Below are 23638 nucleotides of genomic sequence, written 5' to 3'. Positions count from 1 at the left end.
ACTGAGTTCTGGAATTTCAGTGTTAGGAAGGGCTTGAGAGCAGCAATATGATTGCAGGTGGGCTCCACGGATTTCACCTCGACACTGCATTTCCCAGTAAGCTCGTCATTTTTCCTTTTTGTTGCATATCACAAACACCAAAGTTTTCTAAATATACGTTATTCACCTTTATAACACGACTTATAATAGTGTCAATTGTCTGGATGAAATATTATGAAGGGGCTAAAGTCTCCCCAAGCTACCGGTTCGTGGGGCTGCCATTGTCTCCCCTCATTAAAGTCATCTCAGACCGCCCACCGTAAACTTCCCTGTACTCTGAGGCCCCACTAAGAGGAGGAAGCCCCGACTTAAAGGCTGCTTAAACCCCCAGGCTCTGGCTCCCACGGAGAGGTATTTCCCTTCACGCCCGCAAATTGGTCCTAGAGGGAGGGGCGCTCGTCAGTCCCTGCCAAATCCGGGGGGAGGGGCGAAGGTCAGAGGCTTCCTTCAACCCCGCCTTGCCTGCCATTCAAGTCCCGAACTTTCGCAGTACTGGTTAAAGTTTCCCTTCGGCCCGCCTCCGTCACTCACCTGATTAGATGTTTATGAGTCAAAAGGCGGGGTCATGAGGGTGTCAAGAGTTTATTGGTTGGTCTGTACGCCTGTCAACAGTGTGCCGCCTCCTGTCTCGGGGAGCTCCCTGTCAATGGCTCCTCACCCTGTCCATATTCAAGGTTTCCCTCTTCCTATTGGCCTGGGGACACGCCTGTCCGGTCCCAGGCTAGTCCTCGTTGGTGACAGCGCCGAAACAGGCCCGCCTTTCTCCGGAGGATTGGCGGAGCGGCGCACACAGAGCCCACCCTTGATGGTAGGCGTAATCGTGCTATTGGCCGGGGCCCCCGCCCCAGGGCGAGGAGGAGGAGGAGGGGCTGGAGGGTTTGGTTGAGCTGCGGCTGTTTGTCTGTTCGACACAGGCTTGGGCCCGACGGGGGAGACGGAGCCCCAGGTACCGGGCTGATGGAGCCCTGTAGGGTAGGGGCGGAGGCGCCCGGGAGAGGAGAGCAGCCTGGCCTGAGAGCAGAGGCGGGTCTGGGCCTCAGCGATGGGGTTAGAGCGGCCCGCTGGAGAGGGGAGAAGGGGGCCGGGCCCCGGCAGGCCTTATGGGGGCGCTGGGGAGGGGGCTAGGCGGGCTGGGAGCCCGAAGTTGGTGAGGCTGGGTTCTGCCGGCGGCGGGGCTGGGAGTGGGCACGCGAGGCCCCGGTCTGTGTGAGGGCAGGGCAGGCCTCATTGAGCAGCGCTGAGAGGGAGGAGCTGGAGGAAAGGCCGGGCAGCCGGTGAGGTAAGCCCATCTGCGGGGAGGTGAGGAGGGGTCAGCCCCAACGCCCGGCCCCGAGCGTCACCGGGGCTGGCGCTCTCGAGAGGTCTGATTGGAAGGGCCCAAGAAGGGTTCTGAGTTGGGTAGGAAGCCTTCTTTTTCCGGGAAAGTGACAATTATAACAATAGCGAGGGTGCCCCGGAGTTGCGCGGAGAGGAGGATTTGGGTTCGTGAGGCCAGCGAAGAAAGCTTCCCTAACCGAGAAGGCTGAGGTAGCTGGGGAGCTGGACGCAGGGCCTGGCGTCACCGTGCAGCTTGTGGGATCGCTCCAGGGTGGGCTGGAGGCTCTGGGGCTTAGGAGGACCCACTCTTTTGTTCCCATTGAGTGTGGAGATGTGGTAACTGGAAGTTTTGGGTACTCCCAGGGTAGCCAATGAAAACAAACATAATTTTTTTTTTTCTCCTGTGACTGTTGGCTGTTCCAAACTCAGACCCTCCACTTTCCCTTGGCTTCAGCTGGAGAGTGCACGCTGTCAGTTTCTTCCTACCAGCCTCGGATGGTTTAGGGTGCAGTGCTTGTGCAAGAGCTGAGAAGTTGGATTTGGGGGATGTTTGCTTGTTTTCCCACGCAGTAATGTGGTCTGTGGTGGATACCATAGCTCTCACTTGGAAGTGGGGAATGAGCCAGCTCCTCTGCCCTGGAAAGGGGCTGAGGGATTCCCCAGCCACCAGGACAGCTTCCAGCCATAGTCAGTGAAACTTTGTAGGACTTAGACTTGGTTGTTTCCTAGGCAGGTAATGATGAGGTGGAACCAACCCTGGAAATAAGAAGTGATATTACTTGAGGAAGGGATTTGGGGAAGAGAAATTCTATTCCACAAGGTTGCCATCACCCCTGTTCTTTGTTTACTTCTTCAGGAGCCCCGGCTAGAAATAGCAAACAGCCCTGGCTGGTTTGGCTCAGTGGATAGCGCATCCGCCTGCAGATTGAAGGGTCCCAGGTTCAATTCCAGTCAAGAGCATATGCCGGGGTTGCGGGCTGGGTGCCCAGTAGGGGGCGTGCAGGAGGCAGCCCATCAGTGATTCTTTCTCATCATTGATGTTTCCATCCCTCCCTCTCCCTTCCTCTCTGAAATCAATAAAAATATATTTTTTTAAAAAATAGCAAACAGTAAGACACTTGGGGAAAGGGGTGAGTAGAGAAAAGGAAGATGTATTTCTAAGGCACAGGAGTCCCCTCCTCCCATATGTTTTTAATGGTCTTCTGACCTTAGTCTCCCATAGATTGGATCTTTTTGGGTTTTCCCTTATACTTCCTCCTTTTTTCCTTTTATACCAATGTATTTTGTCACTACATTCCTTCTTAATGTGAAAAGTAATATGTACATATTTTTAAATATTCAAGCTGTACATAAGTGTAAAAAGTGTAAATGCCCCCACACATAATCTCACCAATTACATTTCATCCAGAAAGGTCAGAGATAAGAGATAGCAGATGAGACCAATCTTGCTTGCGTTGGGGAATGTGCCACCAAAGGCAATTTTGCTTTATGTTCCTACCAAACGCTGGTCTCGTTCTTTTCAGTTTCCCTTCTGGGATGATACTCTGTTATTTATTGTGCTCCTTCACAGTTCTTCTTGTCTTGCTTCTATCAAATTCAGACAAGCAAAGAGCTGTACTCTGGGTTATCCCTCACCTTGCACACACCCCAGTTGTGCGGTGGGAATCTTAGAAAATGCCCAGATAGATGGCCAAAACTTTTTTCTCTTTTATGAGCAGGAAAAAAAACGTGAAGGAGAATCATTTTGTTTGGGAGTACTATTGGCATCTCTGCTAAATGAGAAATTTGAGACCTCTATCTTCTTGTTCATGGTCTCTGCCTGTGTAGATTATATGACTGTCCCTTCATTATCCTAAAAGAAGATGATGGTTCTCCTAAGGGTCCCTTGAATCTTTCTATGAGAAGTTCCCAAGTTTCTCTAGGTAAGAAATTGGCTGTCCTTTAAACCTAGCACAACTGGGACATTTCATACTACCTCCTTGTTGAATTTATCCTTACTGGCTTTAGAAGTCCTCTGATATGCCCAGCCTTTGTACAGAAACCTTGACTGTGTCCCCCAGGAGTTTTTATTTCCTCTCCGGCAAAGCCAGTCCTAGAGAAAATTGTAGGAGTTTGTATGTGTGTTTTAATCCTCTCTAGACTTTGCCGTGTTCTACATCCTGGTGATATCCTGTCCCTTTCTTTATATATTTCTTGGTCTTTTCCTTAATCAAAGCCGACCTTTAAGAAATGATCTGGAATTGCTTCATATTAAGGTGTAAGTAACAAATAGTCCCTTAAAGTATTAATCTTCCCAAGAGTTTTTGTTTCATAAGAAGGAGCTAAGGAGTGGAATTATCAATATAGAATTTCAAATATAAACCTTGAGTTACAAAAATTTACTTGGAGAAGGGGGCTTTCCTATTGCCCTTGAAGTCATACCTTATATCTTCTCTTACTTTGCCCAGGAGCAAGATAGCTCTTCTATAGTTTGCTTGTTTGTGTGCATAGATAAGGATTTGACTTCTGAGGAGGCAGAGGGTAGGAGAAGTAAGTGTATAGCTCCTATTCGTAAGGCATTCAGATTGGAAAGTAAACAAAGTGTAAGACAGTGACTTAAGGAAATGCAACAGCTCTCTAGGAGGAAGGATACCTTAAAACCCTACACAATACACTCCCACTTCCCAAGAGTATTTTAGGAAAGATTTAGTCATTGACTGAATAGTAACTAAGCTGAGTAAGGAGCCACCCGTGTGAGCAAATTCTGTGCACATTTCTGAACCAGGTTGTAGCTTCTGTTTAGGGACCGCGGGTACCTTTTCAGTGTCCTCAAGCTCTGTGGTGGTATGAGTATTTGTGTGTGTGTTGTTTTTGTTAATCCTCACCCAAGGATATTTTTCCATTGATATCTTTAAAGAGAGTGGAAGGGAGAGGAAGAGACATAGAAACATTGATGTGAGAGAGACACTTCAATTGGTGGCCTCCCACATGCCTTTGCCAGGGATTGCGCCTGCAACCGAGGTATGTGCCCTTGACCAGAATCCAACCCAGGACCCTTCAGTCCCCAGGCTAACACTCTATCTATGGAGTCACACCAGCTAGGGCTGTATGAGGTGTTGTGTTTTTTATTTTTAATTTGTGTTTCTCAAGATAAAAAATTAATAGAGATAATGGCCCAAAGTTTGTTGAACATTAATATCAACTGAAAATTCAGGGAATTTTTTTATTTAGCCATAGTTGCTTCAGTGTTAGGGTGGGAGGGCCACATGTTCGGTGTGATTAGGCCATTTGAGGCATAGTAACGGGTGACAGGAAAAGCAGTTAGCCCATATGAGTTGCAACAGTACCTTGTGGGTTGGGTCCCTAGGGGGCCCTCCATCCAAGGGAGATCACAAAGCAGCCAGGGAGAGAATTGGTTCTCTGAGGCTGATTAAAAACTTTTCCAACTGGAAATAAGTAAGAAGCTATCCAGATGGCATGGAAGGGGAGGAGTTAATGGAGGGAGGAAGCAGGATTGCTTTGGCCTTAATATAAGGAGCATTTAATGAACATCTACTAGGGATCAGGTATTGTGCTCTGCTCTGGAGATTCAAGATAACATAAAAAGTAGTCACACTTTTTGAGAAGTACATAGTTTAAACTAATATGACATAATAAATGCTGTGATAGTAATACAGTCTTAATACTGTGTGACCCCAGAGGAAGCAGTGATGAATACTGCTGGGGTGAGGGTAATTATGCAATTTCATAGAGAAGGTGACATTTGAGCTGGGCTTTAAAAAATACATTAGAAGTTTGCTAGGCAGGCAAGGTGTGAAAGGGCATTCCAATCTTTCCTAGGTCAATAGTAGGGAGTTTGTACTACCATGCTGATAAGAGAGAAGTATGCTTTTTGCCTCTTAGGGAAATATAAGGGAAAGAGAGGGGGAAGTGGAAGGACTCTCTCAAGCCAGTGATTCACTGGTTAACACTAGATCAACACAATGAAAGAGCTGAGCCAAATAGTGGAGCTCTCAGTTCAAGATGTTTGTAATTTGGAATCTAAGTAAAGTTTGCAAGTTGAAGGTTTTTACTGGCTTCTGCCCTATCTTCCATACTCAATAAATCTCTCCCATTAATCCCAAGGCCACTGAATTCTGCAAAAGTTACCACTTCTTTCCCTATCACCTTCCATTAAATTGTTTCTTTCAGCTGTCCTGGCAGGTGTTGGTCAAGACCTTGTAGAAAGGCATAATAATGAGTCCTTTTGTCAGAAGGATGTGGGACTGGATCCCAGTACCCAGGGAAGCCTAGGTCTTCCTAACGTTTAGTCCCAAAGGAAGTACTTATCTAAAATGAATAGAGGCAGAAATTCTATCCAATCTCAGCTCTTGTTCCTGTCCTGGTGCCCTCTTCAGAGTTCAGTATCTATTGCTTCCCTAGGAGGTATAGTGGTATAATAGTAGCAAGAGTACCTGACTGGGAGTACCTGTTAGAGAAGATTTGCTACTAAACAGCTGTGTGACAGCTGATAGCTGTCTGTATGGTAACACCAGGCAAGGTGATTAATTTTATGTGCCTTGGTTTCCTCACCTATAAAATACAGAGACTGGGCTAGATGACCTCTAGATTGCTTCTTACCTGGCAAACTGACTTTACACGGCTAACATTTGGGAATGGGCTAGAGCTAGACTCTAGTGTCTATGTACTTGGAACTCAGTCTCTGTAGATAGGTGAGAGGCTTCATATGTAGTAGGCATATGCTACCAAGTGGAAGGAAGCCAAAGGAACAGAGTTGTGTTCTAGCTGGGATCAGCAGGCTGAGAAAGCCTTCCTATTCATACTTTCCTGCACTGGTGGGAGAGCTGCCCCTTTATCCTCCCTCTTTCCCCTCTCCCAGTGGGCTGTTGCCAGGGTCAAGCCTCAGTCCTCCCTAGTTAATGGTCTTCTGATAAGTCATTCTTGTGGAGCTGCACTTCTAAGGGAAGTTAAATCTGGTTTCTTCTCTTCTGAAGTGAAAGGGTTGAAAGGAAAATCTCCTTCCTCCCTCTTTATTTTTGTCTCAGGTCTAGAGGTAATAATCATCACACTACTTGATTGGTTGGCTGTGGTTTATTGTTTACCTTTGAATGGATCATTTGCCCACTATCAACTCTTAGCAAAAAAAGTCACTACCAGAATAGTGAAGTCAATTGAATCTTACAGATATTTCATTTTTGTACCCCTAATTTTTTGAGAGTCTAGCTAGCTGTTGCATAAAAAAAGCCATGATGCCCTTATAAATATGTTGGGATTAAAGATCAAGGCATAGCGATGGACAGCCCATCAATTCCTGTGAACAGGGAAGGAGGACATATTGAGGGTGACACATTGGGGTGGGAGGTAGTCTTTTATAACCCACTGGTTATTGATCTCTGATAAGCCAAGGTTGCTTAGTAGCAAGAAAGTTTGCTGATTGTGTGTCTGAGCTCTGGTTTGACTTACTGTCTGTGGGGGTTATTGATCAGGGCTTTGCAACCTGAGTATGTCTTTCACTGTTTCCTATCTTCACTCTTCCCCAATTCCCTACTGTTTTCCCAAGCCTACAGTGATGTGTCTGCCCATGAGAATTCAGTCTACTCTAATTTCCATGTTTTAATTTTGTAGAATAGTAACATTAAGGCTTAGTGTTCTGCCCCTTAGATCATATGCTTTAAAATAGATAAAAAGGTAGACCAGCTGGGTATGGCTCAGCAGTTGAGCATCCATCCAGAAACTAAGCTCACCGGTTCAACTCCCAGTCAGGGCATATGCCTGAATTGGGGGCTCAAACCCAGTAGGGGGCATGCAGGAGGCAGCTGATCAATGATTCTCATGATTGATGTTTCTATCTCTTCCTCTACCTTCCTCTCTGAAATCCATTAAAAAAAATATTTTTTAAAAAGGTAAAGGAATAAGTTTTTGAAGATTCTAGTAACTTTTCCTGTTGTTTCTTTAGAGTACTGTATAATATATGCCCTGGCTGAGTGGCTAAGTTGATTGGAGTGTCATCCCATACACCAAAAAGTTGGAGGTTTGATCCCCAGTCAGGGCATGTATGGGAGGTAACCGATCGATGTTTCTCCCTTCCTCTTTCTCTAAAAATCAATAAAAATATATTATCAGGTGAGGATTTAAAAAAGAGTATAGTCTAATGTCACCTAAAGAAAACTTGATCAGTTTATCATCTGCAGTTATTTATATTTTATTTTTGTTTTCATCTTTAATTTCTTTATTGGTTAAGGTATTACAAGGGTGTCCTCATCCCCCCCCCCTCCATTAACCTCCAACCTCCGCCCCGCAGTTATTTTTTTTTAATATATTTTATTGATTTTTTACAGAGAGGAAGGGAGAGGGATAAAGAGTTAGAAACATCGATGAGAGAGAAACATTGATCAGCTGCCTCCTGCACACCCCCTACTGGGGATGTGCCCGAAACCAACGTACATGCCCTTGATTGGAATCGAACCTGGGACCCTTCAGTCCAAAGTCCGATGCTCTACCCAGTGAGCCAAACCAGCTAGGGCGCAGTTATTTTTTTAATGTAGTTATTTTTCTATTGTGTCATCTGTTTTCAAATTTAAAGTGTAGAGTTTTATGATGACCTAGCCTCTGTTCCTATGAAACAATGTATATGAGCCACATAAATAGGTTTTTAAAAATAATTCATCCTGCCCATCCGGCATGGCTCAGTGGTTGAGTGTTAACCTGTATACCAGGAGGTCATAGTTGAATTCCCGGTCAGGGCACATGCCCGGGTTGCAGGCTTGATCCCCAGTAGGGGGCATGCAGGAGGCAGCCGATCAATGATTTTCTCTCATCATTGATGTTTCTCTCTCTCTCCTTTCCTCTCTAAAATCAATAAAAATATATTTAAAAAGATAATAACTCATCCTCACAGAAGTTGAGTAACCCTAAGAGAAACAAATTTCTTAAATGTACCCAGAACTTTGGATTCAAATCCTGCTCTTTGCTACTCTCCCCTCTCCCCTATTCATCGTTGTAGATAAGGAAGCTGAGGCTCAGAAAGGCAAAAGAGAGTGAGCAGCCTAAGATCACAGTGGGTTAACTGAGAAAGGGAATAAAAGTCAGGCTTGCACAATAACAAAGCCCTTACCACTACATGGGACTGTCTCTGTCTAGTTTGGCTTTCAGTTTTCTTAACTTTAGTAGCAGGATTGGAGAATCCTCTAATCCCTGTACTCAGTCCTCATCTTAATTCCATCTAGGAGTGAAATTAACTATGGCCTATAGGCTGGCCAGAGACTAGACTTCCTTCCATCCTCTGCTACCCCATCTTTCAGTGTCAGGCCTCTCTAAAGCAGTGTTTTTAAAATTTTTTTGATCACGACTCACTTTTTTAAAAAAAGGCGTTTTACATCAAAATTCAGTGTGTGTACATATACAAGAGACATTTTTACAACATGATTCTTTTTTGTTGTTTTTGCTATTAATCCTCACTTGAGGATATTTTTTCCCATTGATTTTTTTTAGAGAGAGTAGAAAGGAGGGGGGTGGGGGGTGAACGAGGGAAACATCAATTGGTTGCTGTCAGCGCACACCCTGACTGGGAAAGGGATCAGACCTGCAACCCAGGTACTCCCAGTTGACTGGGAATCAAACCCAAGACCCTTTAATGCAGTGGTTCTCAACCTTCTGGCCCTTTAAATACAGTTCTTCATGTTGTGACCCAACCATAAAATTATTTTCGTTGCTACTTCATAACTGTAATGTTGCTACTGTTATGAATTGTAATGTAAATATCTGATATGCATGATGGTCTTAGGCGACCCCTGGGGAAGGGTCATTCCACCACCAAAGGGGTCGCGACCCACAGGTTGAGAACCGCTGCTTTAATGTGTGGCCAACACTCTAACCACTGAGAAACACAGGCCAGGGCACAACATGATTCTTATGCTTACTATTTGTAGTTACGCTTAATTTTCTTTTTAATATACTTATCATCATCCACCAAGTGATTTCACGGCCACTATTGGCTTTTAGCCTCAGTTTGAGAAACTAAAGGTTTGAGGGTGAAAACAGCTAAAGAATTATAACATTGGTTAAGAAGCTAATTAATACTGGTTCTTGCACTACAGAATTTTGGGTTTCATGGACCAATTAATTTTAATTGTTTTTTCCCCCCCAAATAATTATATTTAGAAAGTTTACTACTGCCTGTCACCATAAATTTTTTAAGCAGTAAAAAAAAAAAAAAAAAAAAACCACCCAAACAGTTGTTTAGGAAGTTTTTTAAAAATATATTTCCTGTTAAAAAAGAATTATGTAGAATGAAAAAAATCTGAATCCTTCACATACCATTTTCCTCATTTCCACTCTCTTCCGAGGTAACCACTGTTAACAAATGCATGTGTATCTTTCCATACTTTTTTCTGTGCAGAATTGTCTTTTTCACAGAAATAGGATCCAACCACACGTTTTAGTCTACAGCATATTTTTTACTTCACAATAGATTTTAGAGGTGTTTCATATATATATATATGTATGTGTGTGTGTATATATATATGAGAGAAAATTAATTCTAAGAAATTATAAATCTTGTTATAAAGGATATATTCAAGTTTAATAAATTTAGTTTTATGAAAAACATGCTATATTGTCTTTATTTTTATCATTTCATCATAGACCAGTGAAAACTTAATAAAAAAATGGCATATGTGAATCTGGATTCTTAGGATACACTGGCCTAAGAGACTATAGAATACCTAGTAGGATCAGAGTAATTTGTTCCATTCCTCTGTCTTACTCTAATATACTTTTCTAAGTTCTCACTTCTATCTCGTTCCTCTTCCAATTTTCTCTTTATAGTTTTTTGTGGGTTTTTTTTTGTTTGTTTGTTTTTTGTTGTTTTTTTTAGAGAGAGAGAAACATTGATTTGCTGTTCCCACTTATTCATTGGTTGATTCTTATATGTGCCCTGACTAGGGATCAACCCCGCAACCTTGACATATCAGGAAGATGCTCCAACCAACTCAGCCAGCCAGCCAGAGCCGACACTTTCTTTTTTCTCTATCTCTTTTATGTTATGGTTGCTTTTTAGGAATATATTGATAACCAATTCTGAATTATACCTTAGTATATTAAATTGATCTTTTCTGTGAATTAGGGCCACTCAGTAGCAAAACTATCTCATTTATTAACACTACGCAAAATAAATCTTTCACTTAGTCCTTATAGCCACTCTATGAGGTAGGCATTTTTTCCATTTTATAAAAGTAGAAGGTAAGACTTGAACAGAACATATTTTTTTCTTTCTTTTTAAAATTGAATTTAGAGAGAGAGGAATGGAAAGAGAGAGAGAGAGAGAGAGAGAGAGAAACTCTATTTGTTCCACTTATTTATGCATTCATTCGTTTCTTATATGTGCCCTGAGGGGATCAAACCTGCAACCTTGGCTTATGGGGACAATACTCTAACCAACTGAGCTACCTGGCCAAGGCCAGAAAATTTTTCTTGATGTCATATTAATAATGATTAGTAACTTAATAATCATTTGAGCACTTTAAGTCAAACACTTACACAAATTCTTTATGTGTGTTATCTCATTGAATCCTCACAACCTTAGGAAGTAGGTCCTCATAAGGCTGTTACCCATTCTACAGATGAGAAAAGGAGTACACTGATAAGATTTAGTAACTGGCCCAAAGTTTCGCAGCTAATAAGCAGAACTGTAAAATAAACCCAGTGAATTGGACTCCACAGCCACAGAATTGGACTCTGCACTGCCTCCTATGTGATTTTTCTGTCTTTACTGGGATTGCAGAGATTTTAACCCTGATTTGACTTCAAAACAACTTGCTATAGTGACAAAATGTTTCCCCACATATACTGTAAAGCAGGGGTCCTCAAACTACGGCCCACGGGCCACATGCAAATACAAATATTGTATTTGTTCCCATTTTGTTTTTTTACTTCAAAATAAGATATGTGCAGTGTGCACAGGAATTTGTTCATAGGTTTTTTTTAAACTATAGTCCGGCCCTCCAACGGTCTGAGGGACAGTGAACTGGCCCCCTGCTTAAAAAGTTTGAGGACCCCTGCTGTAGAGTATGATGATTGTGGAGTCACTAGAGAAGAGAAAAATTATTCAAACTGGAGAAGGGAAAAATTCATTTGAACAAGCAAAGTACAATCCAAGCAATGCTTAGATTTTAGAAGTTCTGCATGCTCTGATAATACTAACTTCTTTCTTTTTTTTTTTTTTTAATATATTTTATTGATTTTTTACAGAGAGGAAGGGAGAGAGATAGAGAGTTAGAAACATCAATGGGAGAGAAACATCGATCAGCCGCCTCCTGCACATCTCCCACTGGGGATGTGCCCACAACCCAGGTACATGCCCTTGACCGGAATCGAACCTGGGACCCTTCAGTCCGCAGGCCGACGCTCTATCCACTGAGCCAAACCGGTTTCGGCACTAACTTCTTCTTTCAATGCCTTAGTTTCTTTCCCCCTCAGAGTCAGATTGATGAAGTATTCAGGTTTGCATGATTAGCCTCCTGAAGCCCTACTTCTCTCTCTGCCTCCTCCAGCACCAGCTTTCCTAGCCTCTTGGAAGGAAGGTAGAGAAGGCTCGATTGGCTACCTCCTGTACACCTCAAGTTTATTCTTCCATCAAATATTTATTGCTTGAAGACTTACTCTTACACCATCCCCTGGAGATTCCTGCATGTGTTTAGAAGGTATACCTTCTTTCTCTGTCTCTAATTTGGAGGACTACAGCTGTTAGGCCCTTTTAGTATGGAGGGTAATCTAATCCCTAAGCACTAGGAAGACAACTGCAAGTTGAGAGCAGGTCAAGCCTACTGACTCTTAGACTTAAGAAACTTTCAGACGTGGAGAGGTGGCAGAAGCGAAATGAAAGAGTTGATATTTCTCTACTCACCTTTGACCATAAATGAGTAGATTTTCTGGCAATTGGACCTTGGTTAGATTTTCAGAAATATCAAGAAGACTGGTCATATATGAAGGATACAGAACCAGAAGATAGCCTTCCACTATTAGGAGGATTGACATTCCCACACCACTAGAATGAATCCCTTCTTTTGAAAGCTAGAAAAAAGCAGAGCAGGAGGAAGAAAAAGGACAGCCCCAAGCCCTAGCTGGTATGGTTCAGTTGGTTGAGCGTTGTCCTGTGCACCAAAGTCGCTAGTTTAATTCCCTGTCAGGGTACATGCCAGGGTTGCAGGCTCGATCCCCAGTAGGGGGTGTACAAGAGGTAGCCAATCGATGTTTCTCACATCGATGTTTCTCTCTCCCAACGATGTTTCTCCCTTTCCCTTCCTCTCTCTCTAAAATCAATTTTAAAAAAAGAAAGAAAAACACTAACAAACAAAAAATAAAATCAATAAAAACATTTTTTAAAAAAAGGACAGCCTCAGGAAACCAGGGAGATACTGAGGATCTACGGTACTTGTAGGTGGATCTAGATGTTCTTCAGGCCAACTAAAAGTTGATCAATTTGCTATTCTTTAAAGACATGGTGAGAAACTAATGGAAGGAGTAAAGATTCTTCTACACCGTTTTCAGTCTCCATTTTGGCTCCGTTGGCACTTGGGGATTATGTAGTAGGGTAAACTCTACTTCAGATGCAGTTCTTATTTTATCGTTCTCCACTCTTACCACTGAGTGTCAGCTGCCTGGTTACACTCAGTGGTGTAACCAAACAGTGGATGATTATAAGATCACTAGAGGCCTGGTGTACAAAATTCGTGCACAGGTAGAGTCCCTAGGCCTGGTCAGCAATCAGGGCCGATTGGGGCCTTCCGGCTACCAGCCAGGACCTTCCTTCCCCAGCTGCCGGCTAGGGCCTTCCTTCATTCCACGTCGCCCCCTGGTGATCAGCGCACGTCATAGCAAGCAATCAAACTCCTGGCCTCCCGGTCTAACTCCGGGGGGAAACTTTGCATATTAGCCTTTTATATATAGATAGGAGCAAAGAAATGAAGAGATTCTATCCTTTGTCTAAAAAGTGATTGTAACTATAATGGGTCTGTTTTAATTTTACCCGATTTTTTTCTTACAGGACTGTTGAAGCCTGGAAGTCCCCTCCCCTCCCCCTTCCCCCCTTTGCCGCTTTGTGGCATTCCCCTCCCTCCACCCTTTCCCACTCTGAAAATCTAGCCATGACTAGCAGAAGCACAGCCAGGCCCAATGGGCAGCCCCAGGCCAGCAAAATATGCCAGTTCAAATTGGTCCTGTTGGGTGAATCTGCAGTGGGAAAGTCTAGCCTGGTGTTACGTTTTGTCAAAGGGCAATTCCATGAGTACCAGGAGAGCACCATTGGAGGTGAGTATCTCAGGGAAAGAAAAGGTTCAATGCTTAGTAAGGCTTTTGAAGGGAGATCTAGGGACCTAACTGTGAAGCTGGCTGTCTTAGCTCCCTGGAATGGAAATCCTTTATAAAACAGAAAGAAAGAAAAAGCCATAATGCCAAAAAGCAGGTATATATTCATCTTCTTGCTTTCTACAAGAAAGAAGATTGCCCTTAGCTCACCAATAAAACCACTAATTTTTATCTGTCTCCCTCCCCCTATTCTCATCTGAATCCCAGTCAAGTTCAGCTGAGTGTCATCTTGAGCAGGGGTGGTTTGGAGCAGATTCATAATCAGAGATGCACACCAGAATCATCTGGGGAACATTTCATCCTATGCATACTTGGGCCCTACCCTAGATCTACTGATTAGTGTTGAAGGCGGTAGGGGTGTAGGCATATATGTATGTGCATTCTGATGCACATATCTGATAAAATAGAGGCTGGAATTAAATATGAAAGATAAAGGCCATTTGCCTTTCCCACATTTGCTACCTTCTCCCTGCCACTACCTCAAAAGTAGGTTGCTAATTCAATAAAAGATCACTTATAAGAACTCCATGTTACTATTTCCCGCCTGTACTGGTCACCTTGAAAATGTGGTATTCTTGCCCTAGCCGGCTTGGCTCAGTGGATAGAGCATCGGCCTGCAGATCAAAGGGTCCCCAGTTCAGTTCCGGGCACATACCTCAGGCCCTGGTTGAGGCACGTGCAGGAGGCAACCAATCAATGTGTTTCTCTTATATTGATGTTTCTTCCCTGTCTTTCCTTTCTTGCACTCTCTCTAAAAGATCAATGGAAAAATAGCCTCGAGTGAGGATTAACAAAATAAAAATAAAATGTTCTTTTAAAAAAAAGAAAATGTGATGGTCTTAGGCTAGCAGAAAATTATAGAAAAAGTAACAGACAAATAACATTGATAAAGGTGGGACCTCCCATCAAACTTTAAAATCTTCTAATCAGTTAATTTTTTCTTCTCTATTCAGTTCTTGATGTGAGTTTTATCTGAAGCTTATTATCTCTGTCATTATCTCTTATTTTGGTTAGAAGAGGGATGACTCTAGTGTAAGTGCCAGTTCTTTCTGTCCCTCATACTTTTATGATGTGCACCCACTCCTTAGACAAGAGAAACTTCTGCAGGAAGGACTTAGCCAAGTGTGGTCTTGTGGTCTTACTCCTGGTTCCAGGAATATATATAAAGAGAACACTAAACCTTTTCCTGTAGCTGAATTGCCCAAGTCATGACTGGTCTTAGGCTAAGAGTGGAGATATTTTGAAGGAGTGTGGAAATGTTCCCATTCATCCTCTCACAACTGCTTCTCCATTCTCTTATCCATAGCGGCCTTCCTCACCCAGTCCGTTTGCCTAGATGACACAACAGTCAAGTTTGAGATCTGGGATACAGCAGGGCAGGAGAGATACCATAGCTTGGCCCCTATGTACTATAGAGGTGCCCAAGCTGCAATTGTGGTGTATGACATTACTAATCAGGTAAGTGGGCTGAGAGGGTGATCCTTGCTTTCACTTATAGGAATTAAATTAGGTGGGGGAGAGAAAACAAGTTCTCAAAATAACAAAATTATGCTTCCAATTGCTAAGAAGACAAAGGTAATAAATTATCAGAGACTAGAGGCCCTGTGCACAAAATTTGTGCACTGGCGGGGGGGGGGGTGTCCCCCAGCCTGGCCTGTGCCCTCTCACAGTACAGGAGCCCCTAGACCTATCGCCCCAAAGGTAGGCCCCACCCACCCATCCAGGGCTCCTCGATGGATTGCCCCAAAGAGGTAGGACGGACCCAGGGGTCCCACCTCTGCACCACATAGGGCCATGGGACCCCCAGGCCTGGCCGCATGGAGTGGCCACTGGGCCCCGCCTCCACACATGCAGCGTCAAGTCCCCGCCCACCCACACCCACCCGCTGAGCATGCAGCCTCCTACTGATGGATTGTGGGATTGTGACAGCGTGAGGGCATCACGGAGTGAGAGCATGACGACCACCTAGGCCAGTAGTCGGCAAACTGCAGCTCGCGAGCCATATGCGGCTCTTTGGCCCCTTGAGTGTGGCTCTTCCACAAAATACCGACTTCTGCACATGGACCATAAAGTTTCAATCACACTGTACATGCGCGCCCATACGTGGTATTTTGTGGAAGAGCCACACTCGGGGCCAAAGAGCCGCATGTGGCTCGCGAGCCGCAGTTTTCCAACCACTGACCTAGGCTATTCTTAGTATAGATGGGTGGTTTCAGTGAGGGAAGACCACCTAGAAGAGGTGAGTTTTGAGACTGGGCTTTAAAGATGATGGGCCTAGATTGACGGTCATTCCAGCCCACCTATTTTCTTCCTCATGTTTTCCTAGGAAACCTTCGCCCGAGCGAAGACATGGGTAAAGGAACTACAGCGACAGGCCAGTCCTAGCATTGTTATTGCCCTGGCGGGGAACAAAGCTGACCTGGCCAACAAGCGCATGGTGGAGTATGAAGTAAGATGGCCCATAGAGCTCCTTTCTAATACACTCCCTCTGTGCTTGGGACCTCTTTTGTCCAAACCTGCCCTCTCTAGAAACCTCATCTGAGGACATTCATCATGTCATTCCCCAGTCCTGTACCATGTTAAAAACAGCAACACTGTGACCCTAATGATAGCCAGGAGATTTTAGAGGAGTCAGAAGAAAATTCCAGAGCAGCGAGGTGGGTAGGGAATACCAGCTGTGGGAGTACCAGTGCGAAAACAGGAAGGAGGGAGCAATTGAATTTAAGGTAAGGGACTGTTCAAGGGTCAGAACCCAAAAGCCCCCAACCAGCTTACCTTTCTTTCCCATAATTAGGATTCCTGATATCTGTTCGTTGCATAAAGTGGTCTAGACCATAGGTTATCCTTGAGGGAGTTGTCACCAAAATATGGATCCAGAGCCCACTGGCTCAGAGGAGAGTTAAGGTGAAGGAACCTAGGACATTGCCTAGCTCTGGTGCTACATGGGAGTGGAAAGGCCATGGTTGTTCTTTTTTTTTTAATATATTTTATTGCCATAGTTGTTCTTAACCTACATTCTGAGCACCACTGTACCCCATCCCTTGCAGGAGGCCCAGGCATATGCAGATGACAACAGCTTATTGTTTATGGAGACCTCAGCCAAGACAGCTATGAACGTGAATGATCTCTTCCTGGCAATAGGTAAGGTCAGAGCTGCCTGAGGTCTTCCTGTCCTTTTCCCTTACCTCTAGGCAAGATCACTAACCCAAGTCATAAGGATAAATGGGAGTGTCTCCTCTGGTGAAATACCTTAACTTTCTATTGTGACCTCCATCCTTTAGCTGTCTTTAATATAATTTACAAATAGTGAACCCTTTCCTCTTCAGAGCATTCTTTTAATGTTTCACATTTCCCCTTACTTCTCCCCCACCCAATAGTCTTTTGGGGGGATGAGTTAAAATCTACCACACTTTGTTCCCTTCTCTTTTTGCCTCTAGCTAAGAAGTTGCCAAAGAGTGAACCCCAGAATCTGGGGGGTGCAGCAGGCCGAAGCCGAGGTGTGGATCTCCATGAGCAGTCCCAGCAGAACAAGAGCCAGTGTTGTAGCAACTGAGGGGGTAGCTAGCAGCGAACAAGTATGGAGCTAGCACGAGAGCTAAGAAATAACCTCCATTCCCAACCCTCAGCACACAGCCCCTACGGTAACAGCACACTGAGCCCTGGCTCCCAAGGGCTGCCTCCTGACAGCTCCGTCATGGCACTTTTTAACGCTTCAGCAACCAACACCAGGCAGCTGTTGCCACTGACCTCCTACCCCTACTCTGGGGCTTGGGGGTCAGATCCCCCAGGACTTACCTTCCAAAACAGTCTTTCTTCACTTTGTATTATAGGTGCAAGACAGTGACCTACTTACCTTTCCTTCTCCTCCCCACTTTTTCAGAAAACATTTTTTTGTCTCCTGCCCCTTCTGCTTTGGTCAATCCCTGTCCTTGATCCCCTTGTCCTCCTCTCCCTTGGATGGAGGTGGTGAACCCAGGAACTGAGGATGGAGGTTTCCAGTTCAGTCATATTAAGGGCCCTGGGGGAGAGTAAGGCTCAGAGCAGGAGGGAGTAAGGAAAATTCCTTTTTGGGTTATTTGGTTGGAGTTTCTCATATTTGAAAACACTGCAGTATCCATGAGTTGGCCTTGTGGAAGGTGTTTCTAGGTAGAGTGAGGATGGGAAGGCAAGCTCTTGGGCACCAGTTGGGAGTCGTGTTGTTAGTTAACTGGGCGGAGGTGGAGGTGGAGGAGAAGGTGGAGGTGCAGTGTCATCTGTGGCTCTGGAACTCTCCCAAGGCCTAGTTTCCCTTCACTCAGTCTCTTAGGTAGCTTCTCCTCCACAGTGGGGGAAACTCTGGACCCCAGAGTCCTCCAAAGAATCTTCACTGGTTGCCTGCATCTTTGGTTCTGCTGTGATCTAATTGGAGGAGGGACCAGTTTCTGACACCCATCCTCTGATTTATACATATGCATTTTTTCCTCTCTGGCCTTTGGATGGCCTCAGCCCCAGCCATTGTATCCCCCTGCAGTTTGCACTTTAATTGATGGTAGTTCAGTTGGGACACTTGTTTTATGGGGGTTTTGATTGATTTACCTGCCCTCTCACCTTTTAAATTAAATGGAATCCAAGATGTATATGAGGTTTGGGGAGGGACTGTCGAGTGGCAGCTACTCAAGCCCAATCTCCAATGCTATCTTGCTCCAACTCTGATTCTTAACCTATATTCTTGCCAGCCTATATTCGTGGGTATAGGTTTGCCTTTCCTGGGGAATTAACTGAAGCAACTGGAGAGCAGTCTCAGGATAGCACAGACCATGGTAGGGGTGAAGAGGAGTCAGGCCAGAGGGAGGAGTTTTCTCTCCTTCCCCAGGGTTCATGTTCAATTTGACCCACCCATTACCATGTCTTTTCTACTTCCCTGTACATAGGTATGATCTTTATTCCCACTGTACAGTCTGTTCTTCCCCCCCACCCCCACCCCCTCCTATCAGACCCTATTTCTTTTCTCCATTGTTAGTATCTTCAGTTTAGTCCCTCCATGCTTATGCCCATACTCATCCCTCATGCAACCAGTGGCTTAATCCATGTACCACTAGGGGCTAGCACCACAGAGGCCTACTTGTGGCCCCCTTAAAATACAACACCTGTTCCTGTGGTCAGAGAGACTGGCACTGAAGGTCCCTCACAACTGTCTCTCATCACCAGACGAAGTTGGTCCTTTCTAAATCTCTAACCTCTCTTCACATCCCTCATCGGGTATTTTAGGATGTCTTTGGGAAGCCAGCAAGGCAGGAGAGCATTCTAAACTTCTTTTTGTTCCAGCCTAGGGTTTTGGAAAGTTGGGGAAAGTAATATAGGAAAGGCCTCAGTGACCTAGGATTGGAACCTTTCTGCCCTTTTGGCTTACAGACTTCCTTCTGTCCCAGAGCAGCTGAGAAATCCATGAGGCTGAGATTCTAAAGGACCCAGCTTAGGTTCTTCCACTGAGGCTTCAATTCCCTTCCTTTTCCAGGGGCAGCCTTAGTTCCCGTGGCCCTGAAATACATACACATTTTTGTCTTCCTTTGCCAGCACCTCACCAGCCCCCAACAGCACCCAGTGCATTCTTACAAGTGGAAGAACTAGGATGGCTCTCTTAAGTCTCTTAGAAATGAAGTTCTTTCTCTGTGTAGCTTTCCCCATGGAGCAGGAGTGAGGAGGTTTCATTGCCTTGGGGCTGGGAAACCATTTCTGCAGGCTTCTCCCCCTCCAGCCCCTTTAGGAACAGGATTGGCCTTAGCTTCTGGGCCTATCTGCTGCCTTCCTTCTACTTCCTACCAGCTCTCTGCTTTCCTTTGAGCTCTCTTGGGCTTGGAAATCTTAGTTTTTATTTTGCAGCTCTTCATTTTTTTCCTTCTATCAGTTTTTTTTTGGGGGGGGTTCCCTTTTTTTCTTTTAAGAAAGCATTTGCCTTCCCCCCCCCCCTTACTCTTCCAACATAACAATCGTGGTAACAGAATGCAACTGCTGATTTACCGATGTATTTAATGTAAGTAAAAATGGAAAAAAAAGAAAAGTGTATTGGAGTGTTGCTTCTTTTTTTTTTTTTTTTTTTTAACTTTGTCTGACATGAGAAATTTGGAAGAAAGGGCACCCAGTAGTTTTATTGCATCAGAAACACACCCTCCCCTGCATGTTGGTGCCTCCTTATTCCCTCTAATCTGTTCTTGAATAGTGAGATAACTTAACTTGGAAAATAGCATCTTTATTGCTGTTTTTTGTTTGTTTGTTTGTTTTGGGGGGTATTTTGGAATTTTTTAAAAAAATTTTAATTGATTTTTAGAGAGAGGGAGAGGTGGGGGGAGAGAAACATCAATGTGAGAGAAAAACATTGATTGGCTGCCTCCCATAAAGGCCCCAACCAGGGATAGAACCTGCAACCTGGGTATGTGCCCTGACCAGGATTTGAGCCCGCCACCTTTTGGTGTACAGGAAACTCAACCAACCGGCCCTGGGATTTATTGCTGTTGAATCTCTCCTATTCCCAGGCCACTAGAGAGCTCATCAAGTCTGACCACAGCTATTTTTTTTTTAGGTCCTCTTAACAGAACATATATATTGGGGGTGGAGGGGTGTCTATTACCTTTGGGCAGATAGTTGATGAGATTGGAGAGGTGGAATTTGTGACTCCTGTGAAGTATTATGCAAAAATGTATGTATTTCTGTAGGGAGAGGGTCCTTTGCCTTATTAGTATCTCAAAGGGGACCATGACTTAAAAAAAGATTAAAAAAAAAAAATCACTGCCCTTGCCGGTTTGGCTCAGTGGTTAGAGTGTAGGCCCACAGACCAAAGGGTCAAGGGTTCAATTCCCAGTCAAGGGCACATACCTGGGTTGTAAGTTTGATCCCCGATGTTTCCCTCTCTTCTTCCTTCCCACACTTCCACTCTCTCTAAAGATAATGGAAAAAGGATTTTAAAAAAATACTGAACTAGCATTTTTTATTGATCATGTGGCTTTACCCCAACAGGAAAATTTATCCTGGATCTGCTTTTATTTCCTGCTGTATGTGAAGCCCTTTAGTCTCAGTCTAAATGGAGGTGGGTGGGAGAGAATGATACAAAGAAAAAACTAGGTATGGATGCAGGAGAAGTTTTAAATTCCAAAGAATCTGAAAAGAAAGAGGACGGGTGCTAAACAGACCTGGCATTCCAGTCCTGTCTCTTGCCAACTTACCAGCTGTGGCCTTGATAAGTAACTTAGCTGCTCTCTGCCTCAGTTTCTTCTGTAAAACAAAGAAAAGTTGTGGTTTAAAGGTCAGTTGTGTACAGCATGTGTATGTCACACAAGGAGATGATACTGCTGTTAAGACATACTCTTCCAAAAAAAAAAAAAAAAAAGAAATACTCTTATCCTTGGGCTGAGCCTGACTTTTTATATATATATATATATTTTTTTATTAATTTCAGACGACTATTTTTTTTTTTTTGACACATCCATTGGTTGCCTCCCACTCACGCCCCAACCCAGGGTGAAGATCTGACCTGCAACCCAGGTACCTGCCATTGACCTGTAATCGAACCCAAGACCCTTAGGTGCACAGGCTGACGCTCTAACCAATGAGCATGCCAGCCAGGGCTGAGCCTGATTTTTTAAAATATATATGTATTTAAATTTTTTAACATATATTTTTATTGATTTCAGAGAGGAAGGGAGAGGGAGACATAGAAACGTCAATGATAAGAATCGTTGATCAGCTGCCTCCTGCACACCTGCTACTGGGGATCAAACCCACAACCAGGGCATGTGACCTGGTTCGTTGATTGACAGTCAACCATACCAGCCAGGCCTGAGCCTGATTTTTAAGACTAGTAAAGCCAGGCCGACATGGCTGGGTGGTTGAGGGTTGACCTATGAACCAGGAGATCATGGTTGCTGGCTCAATCTCCAGTAGGGGGTGTGCAGGAGGCAGCTGATCAATGATTCTCATCATCGATGTTTCTCTCTCTCTCTCCCTCTCCCTTCCTCTCTGAAACCAATTTAAAAAAAAAAAGACTAGTAAGATATTGTTAGGATTGCCAAAGGAGGAATGCACAAGGCTAAAGTGGTAAGGGATTATAAATTTATGAATTCATGCACCAGTGGGGTCCCTCAGCCTGGCCTGCGCCCTCTCACAATCTGGGACCCCTCAAGGGGTATCAGAGAGCTGGTTTCAGCCCAATCCCACAGGCCAGGCCGAGGGACCCCACTGGTGCACAATCAGGGCTGGGGAGGGATGTAGGAGATTGGCCAGCCAGGGAGGGGTTATGGGAGGGCTCCAGGATGTGTCCAGTCCATCTCACTCTGTCCTGATTGGCCGGACCTCAGCAGCAAGCTAACCTACCAGTCTGAGTGTCTGCCCCCTGGTGGTCAGTGCATGTCATAGCAAGCAGTTGAGCGACCTTAGCATATCATTAGCATATTATGCTTTGATTGGACAACTGGACACTTAGCATATTAGGCTTTTATCATATAGGACTGGAGGCCAGGTGCACCTAATTCATGTACAGGTGGGGTCCCTCAGCCTGGCGGGCGATTGGAGCCAATCGGGGCTGCAGGAGGTTGGCCAGTCGGGGAGGGGCTGGGGGAAGTGGGCCCGCTGCAGGAGGTTGGCTGTGGGAGCACACTGACCATTAGGGGGAAGCTCCTGCATTGAGCGTCTGCCCCTTGGTAGTGTGCGTCATAGCGACTGGTTGGCCAGTCTCTTGGTCGCATAGGCTCATACATATATGTACATATATGTATAGATAGATAGATAAATAGATAGATAGATTAGGTCATCTGGATACCAGTGCCAGCACCCAGCAAAGGGGAGTCAGATTTTAAAGGACTCCAGGTGGGCTTTTTCTGGGAGGGTCCAGATCCTGGGAAGGTCCAGAGAGGAAGGATAATGGTCTTAGCAAGTGGAATGTGGTCTAAGGGAAAGGGAATGTCCATTGTGAAGTGACCTAAAGATCAGTTTCCAGGGGAGGGGTATCCATTCAATTATTTGATCAGACCTAACAGGTCTTGCACCAGGCCTTTCCAATGATTTAATTGTACACAAATTTAATTGTGTTGAAAATATTTCTGAAAACTTGAGAGCCAAAATCTTTAGAGCCTATTCAGTGTCATTGCCCCTTTCTGTATATTTCTTAGTACTCCCCCAGGCTCCTGGATTCCTGGTAATATCTCTAGTTCAGTTTAAGAGATCAGAAAGGGGAGGGTTGGGGGGAATGATCTTCCAAAATTAGAGATGAAGTCCTTAATGTAAAGTGAGTAAGGTTGTAGCTCAACCTTCTGTTCCCTAGAGGGCAGTGTAGATATCTTTGCCCCAGGTTCACCGCCGGCCAATGACAAAACAAGTTTTTAGTCCTGCACCAAATGCTAGAGCAAATTATTTGTATTAGTGTTCTTTGCTCTAAGATTATGAGCGATTATAATCTTCCTAATTTGGGGTGTTATATATGTCGTTGCTCTTGTTAAACGACGATTTTTAAAAATTGACTTAATGAATCAAAATTAAAAAAACGTGGCTGTTCTGTGTTGCTGGTTCCCTAATTTGGGGAGAAATTTGACTAGTCCACGAAATCTCAAAGGCTTTGAACCACTATTTAGGCTTCTGCTCATTCTTGTATAAGAATCGCTTGACCTTGTTTTTTCTAAAAGGCAAGCAGGGCTGTTATCGCTGCAACATAGATGTTGATCAAAAACAGGGTGAAGGCGAGCCTCCCCGCCAAGAGAAAGCGGGCTGGATCCCGCGGCCTCGTCCAGTGAACGCACCTTTATTCTCAGCTGTAGGCGGGGCGGGGGCATCCCAGTCTTCCATCTTTCAGCCCAACCTTTGGAGTCCTCGTCACCTTCCACTGCCCAGGGTCCGGACATCAGTGAGGGTCCCATTCCCTGCCCGGCGAGGGTGTAAAACAAACTGCCCTAGCTTCTAGCCCTGGAGGCGCCCCGCC

At 44.6% G+C, this 23638-nt stretch overlaps 1 protein-coding gene and 1 long non-coding RNA gene across 3 annotated transcripts; one reads left to right on the top strand and one right to left on the bottom strand.

Annotated features, from left to right (window-relative positions):
• Nucleotides 1-602: 602 nt before the first annotated feature.
• LOC118652145 lies at nt 603-23638 on the bottom strand. Its single transcript, XR_004966442.1, has 3 exons — nt 23460-23638; nt 20895-20943; nt 603-2112 (listed from the first exon to the last, which is right to left on the bottom strand). It is a non-coding gene; the product is annotated as an uncharacterized LOC118652145 (long non-coding RNA).
• Nucleotides 858-19740, top strand: RAB5B (RAB5B, member RAS oncogene family). 2 transcript variants are annotated; one of them, XM_036302114.1, is made up of 7 exons: nt 919-985; nt 11886-12035; nt 13379-13641; nt 15005-15156; nt 16025-16147; nt 16746-16839; nt 17136-19740. In XM_036302114.1, exons 3-7 carry the CDS (start codon nt 13479-13481, stop codon nt 17249-17251), a joined length of 648 nt encoding a protein of 215 aa, XP_036158007.1. In that variant the 5' UTR covers nt 919-985; nt 11886-12035; nt 13379-13478; the 3' UTR covers nt 17252-19740. The 2 variants fall into 2 exon arrangements, with proteins under 2 accessions (XP_036158006.1, XP_036158007.1); XM_036302113.1 differs by lacking the exon at nt 11886-12035 and having other exon boundaries at nt 858-985.

This window comes from Myotis myotis, unplaced genomic scaffold, assembly GCF_014108235.1.
Source record: "Myotis myotis isolate mMyoMyo1 unplaced genomic scaffold, mMyoMyo1.p scaffold_m19_p_3, whole genome shotgun sequence".
Taxonomy (NCBI): Eukaryota; Metazoa; Chordata; class Mammalia; order Chiroptera; family Vespertilionidae; genus Myotis; species Myotis myotis.
The sequence above is the reverse complement of the archived record's forward strand: the minus strand, read 5'-3'. Positions and strand labels throughout refer to the sequence as shown.